At 40.7% G+C, this 9,408-nt stretch overlaps 1 protein-coding gene across 1 annotated transcript; it reads left to right on the top strand.

The window, feature by feature from the left end:
* Positions 1 to 667: 667 nt before the first annotated feature.
* LOC134022976 (tumor necrosis factor receptor superfamily member 11B-like) lies at positions 668 to 9,280 on the top strand. Its single transcript, XM_062464736.1, has 5 exons — positions 668 to 803; positions 4,321 to 4,690; positions 6,795 to 7,010; positions 7,709 to 7,933; positions 8,134 to 9,280. Exons 1-5 carry the CDS (start codon positions 756 to 758, stop codon positions 8,523 to 8,525), a joined length of 1,251 nt encoding a protein of 416 aa, XP_062320720.1. The 5' UTR covers positions 668 to 755; the 3' UTR covers positions 8,526 to 9,280.
* The last annotated feature ends 128 nt before the right edge of the window (positions 9,281 to 9,408 follow it).

Below are 9,408 nucleotides of genomic sequence, written 5' to 3'. Positions count from 1 at the left end.
TGATTGGCTGATGGAAGTTAGTTACTGTATTTCAACAAACAGCCATATACTGTAGGTTGTTGCCAGCCTCTAGAAAGTTTAAAAATCAGTTTAGAAACATTTTAATGGATCCAACAGTCTACAAATGTCAACCAGAGAAGGGCACATAGTCTGGAAGGGGTTACCTATTCAGGACTTGTATCTTCAATCAAAGGCATTTGGGAGGACAACACAAAGAATACTTACTTGTAATCTTTGAACTCAAATAAAACTGTACCTGCAAATTGTCATCCAAATTGTAATTATGTATGGTAGAGATGATTAAGGGAGCAATAAAGACAGAGTGAGTAATCCTCACTGAGACTGAAAGACTCAGTGAGATGAAACATATTTCACAATCACACCATCTTATTGGGTTTACATTGGTAGCCTGTAGGTATACAGTTTTATTGACAAAAATAAAACATCAAAAACAATACTTCCTCTAAATATATATATGTATATATATATGAACCTGCTTGACATAATGTAAATACAATACATAATTCATTTAATTGTAAGTACATTACATTTCATTTATTGAGAAGGGCTCCTTCAGTTACTGTATGTGAGTAGCAACCCAATCACAGAGAGGATGCTCTTATTTTAAGTCTGTGGAGAGAGCGCACCCCGCTAGTGGAAATGCCATCGAAGTGGGTGGGCACACTTCCCTCATCCCCACTGCAGTATAAGTATGGAAACGATACTTTCCTACCGGAGTTGATTTTAGGAGAGAGATGAACGTACGGATAATGAAATCACATCCAGCGATGAAACTGTTTGTGGTGAGTAACTTTGGCCGATGCTAAGTTTGTTTTCTCTTGGGAAAACAATTGCTGCCCTTAGGCTACAGTAGGAGTTGGGTTATTACTTGTGAATGCCTTCTTTTTGGGGACAATTTCGGCAAGTGAACTCATACTATATGAACAGTATGAATTTCGCTCGTGGATTAAACAGTATCAATGAATTATCAATGTTTACTATAAAATATTGTCTATTTCCGTAAGGATACAGGTACAGTAGGCTAGCCTGTCGTTTTCAATTATAAGCGATGTATTTTTTATGACCAAGATGCGTACCAATCGTGCGTGATTATTCTGACCTGCTGTCACAACGTACATCGGTTTACAATATCACTCATTCACTGAGTTATAGCCTATAGTTTTGACAGTAGTTTAGATGTGCTATGTAATGTTGATAATTTGCATTATAGCCTAATTCACTTTACATTTTGAGCAACTTGATTTTAAAACTATAAGGAAACAATGTAGTATACTGGATGTAGCATACTGCGTGAGCAAAAATCAATGGGTGAGAAAATAATTATAGCATATTGTTTATTCTTATTGGAATTATAAATCTGTCTGTGTCTGTGTCAAAACATGCTCATACATCAATACACAATCACATTTTAGTCAAACTAACATTAATTAACTAATCAAACTACATTATGTACCTGCTTGATATGAAGTTGTGTTATCTTTTTGACTTCATTTTATGATGTAATGTAGACCCTAAAGTCATAGACCCCCTTAAATTGTATAATTCCTAGATTCAGGTGTGTCTTACTATTAAAGTGCCACAACCCCTATCCTGTGTTCGCTGAATTGGAGCCTTTGGATATCAGTTACTTCCAGGTCTGATGTGTTTTGCATGGCCTCCTGTCACACCATTTGCATGTGATGTTTTGTGTTGAGATGTGAATCAGAGTAGAAACTGAGCTTAGACTATGTGAGAGGAACAGTTTGACCTTTTTGAGATAGATAAAGAGATAAAGAGAGATGTTTTTTTGTGTGTGTGTCTGTGTGTATGTGTGTGTATGTTAGCCTCATTTGACGTCAGGCTAAAAGTGAGAGTGTACACATGCATCCTCCCACAATAGTAATTTCAGCTTGCTTGATGTAAATAATGTATCAGAGTCTGTTATCTCTAAGTTCTTTATCTTTATGTCCTATGTTCCAGGATGGCAGTTAAGTCTAACTTCCCTAAAAAAAGCCGCTCTCACAGAGATCAGAGTAGAGTATCAAAGGGTCACATACTGTATATCTGCACAGCCCGATGCCCTGTTTATTAAAAAAGGAACACTCCTGAAAAGAAATTGAAGTCTAGCTTCCCCTTTTCAACTGCTTGAGATTAGGTGCTGGTCAGTGTAGTCGTTCTGTCTACAGCAATACTAATAACAAGGTGTGCAGGTGTGTGTATAAGAGAAAGAGAGATAAAGAGATAAGAGATAAAGTCCTATGTCACGTCTGCGTGGGAGTTGCTGTGAAAATGTATTAGCATGGCCAATGCAATGCAAATGACCAAAGAGAAATTTTATCAACTTGGTCAAATGGAAAGGAATTTAATCAAATGATGTTGCATTGCATTGGCTGTAATGTTCCAGTGTAAACAGATAAAACACAAGAACATTTTCCTAGTAGTTCTTTTAGTTATTTGTTTATTTGTGCACACAAGCAGGCGTAAATTGAATGGTTACTGAAAGAAATAGTGTGAATCTGAGTTTAGCAGTGATGGTTATTTAACCTTACAAGGCAAGCCGGTGGTAGCAGAGGTTTGGGAGTATTACAGGTAGAGATTAGGAGGAGGACATCCTGTGACCCCAGGAACATCACCATAGATGTGTCCAAGAGCATTAAGACTCATTAACATAACACAAGCTTTCATGTCATGAGGCTTGTGTATGTACAGTTTAGCTGTATATTCCTTTTTCAGAGAGGACTGCAGTGCTGGGTGATGCTGGGTTTCCTGTGTGATTGTACTGAACAGGTGGCTCTGTTATAGGAAAACCAATAGCGCACAGGTGGTATTTGTAAGTGTGTGTTTGTGTGTGTGGAGGTGGGGGGGGGGGGGTCTGCATGCACATGTGCCTGTAACTGTTCTTGTGTGTGTCCATACCTGCTTTGGTATTATGCTCTTATCTTGCTAGATTAATTATCTGCAATCAACATTCAGCACGTCAAATCCCACGCAGCAAATCAAAGAAAATGTAGGATTTAAAAACACTGAGATTTAAAAACACTGAGTTTCTCTGGAGTAGGCTGGAGTCTAGACAGAGCGCAAAGTGTTACTATCAGCTATGAATTGGGTTGTATAAAGTTCTGTTTAGATGGTAAATCACACCCTAAAACCCTGTCCTGTGAAATTCATATAATTAGTGGTCTGAATGCTAACAAACTCAATAGCATCTCCCAGAGCTCTGGGTAAAGAAACAATCAGTTCAGTGAGATTGAGGGAATGTCCTGTATTTCAGCATACTTTGAAATCAAACATTCCTCTCCAGGCTGGCTACAGGCCACTGAAACATCCTCTGTAACTTTCCCTCAGATCGTTGGAATGGTGCAATTATGGTCGTTTGATGCCCAGTAGCAGCATGTAATTTTGGTTTGCAGCCATCGACAGATGCTAACTTCTAAGGAAACACTGAAAAGTGAAAAGTTCAACATCTTATTTACTGCTTGATGATTTTAATTTGCATTTATGAATGATAAATCAATTTGAAGGACTTAAATACTTCATTCACCTGTAGGGATGAATAAATTCACATGATAATGAGAGGACTTGATTGGTCAGGCCTGCTTAAAGTTTGATGTGGAGAGCAACAGAGTGGTCGAGTTAGCAGGGAAACTGATGTGGAGACAGTGGTCATGTATTCTACAGGACGGGGGTCTCTGGGAAATCCCAGTAACCTTTCCTTTGGCTTTGGGTGAAGGGCAGGGCATATATGGAGAAGTGAGGAAAACTGTGTTCTCAATGGCTTTGGCACACATGGTGGTGTGTGTGTGTGTGTGTGTTGGGGGGGATGGGGAGGGTGAAGTCCACACATCAAATTGCTTTTCAACGATGTGCCGCCGTGACATATAGACCACATGTAACAGACCTGGCTTCTGACTTTATGGCGACAGTATGGGGAGTCAACAGGATTTTTCAGGGTCAGGATGTTATTTGTTGTTTTTTGGTTCCATTTACAAGTGTATTTCACACTTTTGAAAAGACAGTATTGAACTGCCATGATTCCGTACTTAAGAAAGGTGTTTGGTGTAAGTTTTTTCCATTTGAAAATGATTTGGCTTTATCCTTCAGAGTATTGAGCCATGTTGTCAGTGACATAACTAGAATGACACATTGTAAAAACATGCAGTTAAATGCTGATGTCTTTCTGTCTCATCTCTTCCTCCTCCCCCTTCTCTTCTCCCCCTCCTCTCACCCTCTATTCTACACTCCACCCCTCCTTTCCTTTCCTCTCCTCCCCCACTCCCCTCTCCTCCCCCCTCCTCTTCTCCTCTTCCCCTCCTCTCACAGCTCTTCACAGCATCCCTCTCTTGGGCCTTCCAGCCAGCACCACGCCCCAAGTATTCTCACCTTGACCCCCTGACCTCTGAACTCCTCCAGTGTGACCAGTGTCCTCCCGGCACAGCTGTCCGACACCACTGCACTGCAGACGAGCCCACTATCTGTATGCCGTGCCCCGAGCGCCGGTTCTCAGACGACTGGCAATGGGGCGAGTCGTGTCAGCGCTGCACATCTGTTTGCAAGGAGAGACAGCTGATGAAGAGGGAGTGTAATAGCACCCACGACCAGCTGTGTGAGTGTGGACCTGGGTTCCACCTTGTGGTGGAGTTCTGCATCAAACACAGCACCTGTGCACCTGGAAATGGAGCTGTCAGTCTGGGTATGTTTGTCTGCGAACTGTCCATCCTGTTTTTTGTGCTTTTGTGTTCTCTTCTTTCATGTGTGTATGAAGCTCACTTACACTAGTTACTAACTTTAGTTTGTTGTCTTTTGCCTAATTCAGTCACCCAAAAGTGTGGTTACTGTTCACTGTATGTAACTTCATATTAAAGTGGTTAGGTAAGTTATGAGTTAGCTTGTTTGATTCTGATCATGCTGTTTCAATGGGCCCAAGTTGTAATCAGTTCTTTCTTAGAGGGGCTGTGTGTATGTGTGTGTAACTGACACCTTCTAATTAGGAAGAATAACACTGCCCGCTGATATTCAGAGAAAATTGACATCCTGTTCTGCATGTGTTCTCACAACCCAACCTCTATAAGATTATTCTCCTGCAACCGTAAAACTCTATAGCTGCAACGGTATCATCTTGACTTCGTAGTCCTTATTCTTCTTGTGTATTCATCCCAAACTTCATCCCATTCGGTTCTAGTCTGAGAGTTGGACTAGTTCCTCTTCCAACTTTCACAAGTGACTGTTCTTAACAAGTCATTTGAGTCAAAGGACAGTATTTTTTCTACAATACATGATGATTGGAGATTTTCAGGTCACTAAGTAGACATTTCTCCTCTCTGTCTGTCACATCGATTCCCATTCGAGAGAAGAGTTTAACAGTACACATATTTAAGTCCTTCAATTACATTACCAGAAAATAAACCCCTACATTTATGCTTCTAAATGTAAAACATTCATTCTGTATACTGCAAATAACTTGTAACCAAAGTTGGACTGTTTTTCTCTCAAACTTTGGGTGTGGTTAAATTGTTATACCTTTTTCCAGGAGAGGGCAATGTAGTCATTTCCATTGAAAGGTCTTGGTAGTGTTGCTGTAAAATCAACTGTTGTGTCACTTTTGTGATTTATGTGTTTTTGATTCAGGTCGTGGCATTGTACTGAATGATTTAGAAAGAAAGTTCTGGAAAGAGAGAGAGAGCGAGAGAGAGCGAGAGAGCACACTATTCACTGTTGCAGGCAGCATGCATACAATGCAACTTTGTCATATAGTCATAGCTTGAACTGGGACTGGTTCGTAGTGCTCCTCTGTCATACCTTCTCCATGGTTGATCCCTTTTCCACTGTGTATTGTGCTGTGAATACCCAAATAAGCATGCTGGTTTGCCAACTGAGTAATGTTACCATGTAGTATGTCATAATGGCTGACTGACTAGTATGGGTATTGAGACACATCATATAACTTGTATCTGGATGTGAATGACTGGAAACAACAGTTTAGGTCCTTCCTCACATCTCACAGAGGAACGTTTGGCTTGCTCTGGCATCATCATCTTAGAGTTATTGTGGTTTTGAGACTAAAAGGCCAAACTGCTAACCAAAAACATCCTTCCATCCCTGGCTCAATCCTTTCTCCTCTAGATCGCAGCTCTCTGCATGGCTAAAGGAAATCCTAGTACACCAGCATTGTGTGTTCTATGGAGACTGAAATTATATATACAGGGTCTGCCGATCTGTGGAGAAAGGAAGTTTAAAATGGTTTATACATGGTGTAACAATGACCATTGTAACTCGAATGTCCAATAACATACAGCACGTGGATCTCAGGGAATTCTTCAGTAGTTTAGTGGTAGATTGGAGCTTCCCAAAGATTTAGGACACTCAACCACCCCACCTGTTTCATAAAGGTCAAACCCAATGCATGAAGAACTGACATCTCTCCTGTCAAATAAAGAAGGAAGATGTGGTTAACGCCTCTTCTGAAAAGGGATCTGTGAATTGTAACTAGAGAAATGACAGTGCACGGAACACATTTGGAAACAGGATATAGAAATGTCTAAAAAAAGAATTGTGTCAGAGATACTGTTTGTTAGCAGATAGTATGAACCAACTTGGTTTCTGTCAGATGCTTTGTAAGATGACCTTCATGGCAACAGACGTGACTGCATCATGACAGACTGGAAAGCTAACAAACTGCTCACTGCTGTATTTACACAACCAAAATGTGACACAACCTAGTTCAGGTTGACCCTTTTTGATGTTTTATCAGCGGTTCTCAAGTTAATTGTCCTGAATGGTTTCTATTTATGTTGCAGGCACTCCACAGAGTGACACCGTGTGTGAACCTTGTCCCCAGGGCTACTTCTCCAGTGCGGCCTCACCCACAGAGCCCTGTGTTCCCCACACAAACTGCAGTGAGCTGGGCATGAGGAGCCTGCGGGCTGGGAGCACATCCCAGGACAGCCAGTGTGAAAACCAGGCCAAGAGCACAGACCTGGAGTGCTCCAGACAACACATGCTCTGCCAGACAGGTGAGTCTTCCTCATCCTACAACTACACAAAATTAAGGCTGATGCTAGCTCAACCTATTCGGAATAGCAACACTGACAGGACATAAGGAATTGGGAATCAGAATCTTTGAGCCAAATCAAGTGCACAGAATAGTTTGTAGAAATGTTGGGATTGGAAGTGGACAGCCCAACAATTTGTCCATGAAGTGGAGATTCATATGAACAACACAACACTGACTAACCACTGGCATAATTGACCTCCCAAGAACATAGAATCTGAGCAGTGTCTCTTCACAAAAACTGTTCCTCCAAACTTCTTTCAATTTCAGTTATTAGATTATTTGCAATGAATTCAATATTCATCTTGTAGTTAAATGTAAAATTGAAAGCAGTTAAAAGTTTTGAACCAATGTGTAGACAAGATTTGGGAAATGTGGGTTTCTTGATGTCTGTCTGATTTAGAGTACATGCAGGAAATGGGCCAGTTAGCCTTTTGTGTAGAAAATACACACACACTCATGGAAACACAACCAAAAACACACACACAAGTGGAGTGACGTGTTACCCATCTAAATGACAAACGCATTCTTCAGGAACAACTTATAGTTCAAACATTACTCAGTATTACAGAACATGCTGTGGCACAACGTGTGATAGAGCCAAGGTCATCTGTGGTCAGTCAAGTCTCTTAGTTCTTAATTCTCCCTCCCTCCCTGCAGACGTCACTCTGTGTGAGGAGGCCATCTTCCAGTCTCTGGCGTCCCTGCGTCTGTCTTCTGTTCCCCTGGAGCACCTGCTAGACAGTTTACCGGGACGCAAGGTGGACAGGAAGAGTCTGGAGAAGCTGAAGAAGGCATGTAGCCCACAGCAGCTGCTACTGCAGTTGCTGCTTCTGTGGAAGGAGCAGAACAAAGACCAGGACAAACTCTATGGCATCATACAAGGTCAGACTTAAATAAACATATTCAAAAGGGCACCTCTTTCAAACAATTATAATTTTGTGTACATGGAGCAAAAATATTATGTGTCTTATGAAAAGAGGAGAGAACTGTAGAGTAAATTGTAAATACTATTTTCAAAGCTTTCTTGGAATATTGCATTTCAATGTGCTGATGTTAATCGGATTCTCTCCTTTTTCAACCAGGTGTCAAACACTGCGAGAGGAGGGTGTCCCGCTGTACGGAGCTGAAGAATCTCACCCTGAATGACCTCATGGTCATCAGCAACAGCTTACCTGGGGTCAAGGTGTGCAAGGAGGATGTGCGTGCAGTGGTCACTTCCTGTTCTTCCCAACAGTACATCCTACAACTACTTCACCTATGGAAGAGACAGAATGCAGGGGTGGAGCTGGCCAAGGGTCTGTCCCACTGTCTGAGGACTCTACGGGGCCAGGGCTCTCCGCGACACCTTCTCAAGAGCATCAAGAGGATCAGCCGCATCATCAGTAGCTCGTCCATACACAAAATGTATGAGAAGATGTTCCTCAGCATGGTTCAAGATAGCCCCTGCTTCAAAACCAAGCCTTTCAATGAATAGTAGTTAACCACAGGACTGGGTTGCGTGGAGATTATTATTTAACTGATGTAAATACTCTGGATAAGAGGAATGAAGGGAAGGGAGGTTATCTTGCTTCTCACCGTTTAACTTGGAAGGAGTTCCTTTCATAATGAAATGTACCCCTCCGCTATTTTGTTTTTGGACTGCTGACATTGAAACTTTTTTCACTTTTTATAGGATGTCAGCTTCTTATGAATGTACAAAGGAGTGCAATTATTTTCTATTTAAAATGTTCTACTTTGATGAAATTGTTAAAGCTTGTTTTTATACATTATCACAAAACTGGATACTAAAGGCTAAAAGTTACATGTTTGACATTGTGTGTTTGTGTTTCATGTTGTGTAAGCATCTTTACTGTGCATTTGCTGTGTGACTTTGTGAACACTACGCCAAACTATCGGCAAACTATCAGAATAAAAATACTTTTCTTAGAATAGTTGTTCCCTCTACAATGTTACAGCTTGACTGATACTAGTATATTCACTGACTGTTTTACTGCAAGCTTGACTCAACATGTAAGTGCCACTGTGTTTGTCATTGGGTTATATTTACACATGAAACAATACTTCCACATTCACAAGTATAAGATAACTCCTCTCAATAGAGTCTATCTCCCATATATTTTTCTCTTTTTGAGAGTACAAAAGGTGTGGGCTTATCCCGCAGTGACTCTAATTAAAGCAGTGATTCTCTTTGTCATAAGAAATAATCTGCGATAGTTGACAGTTTAGAAGTATGCATCTCATTAAAAAAATAAAAAATAATATTTCAGATTTTCTTCATGTGCATACCACATATGGAATTATACAACTGCAATACACACTGATCACTGTTAATACTTCAATATTCTGACACAATTATC

Source organism: Osmerus eperlanus, chromosome 7 (genome assembly GCF_963692335.1).
Source record: "Osmerus eperlanus chromosome 7, fOsmEpe2.1, whole genome shotgun sequence".
NCBI lineage: Eukaryota > Metazoa > Chordata > Actinopteri > Osmeriformes > Osmeridae > Osmerus > Osmerus eperlanus.
The sequence above is the reverse complement of the archived record's forward strand: the minus strand, read 5'-3'. Positions and strand labels throughout refer to the sequence as shown.

What these genes read in the sequence shown, in the direction of transcription:
- LOC134022976 (XM_062464736.1), top strand. Translation starts at nt 756, where the DNA reads ATGAACGTACGGATAATGAAATCACATCCAGCGATGAAACTGTTTGTG. An exon ending in AAATGGAGCTGTCAGTCTGG is followed by an intron (nt 4,691 to 6,794) that starts GTATGTTTGTCT and finishes TTTATGTTGCAG; the next exon opens with GCACTCCACAGAGTGACACC. An exon ending in ACACATGCTCTGCCAGACAG is followed by an intron (nt 7,011 to 7,708) that starts GTGAGTCTTCCT and finishes CCCTCCCTGCAG; the next exon opens with ACGTCACTCTGTGTGAGGAG.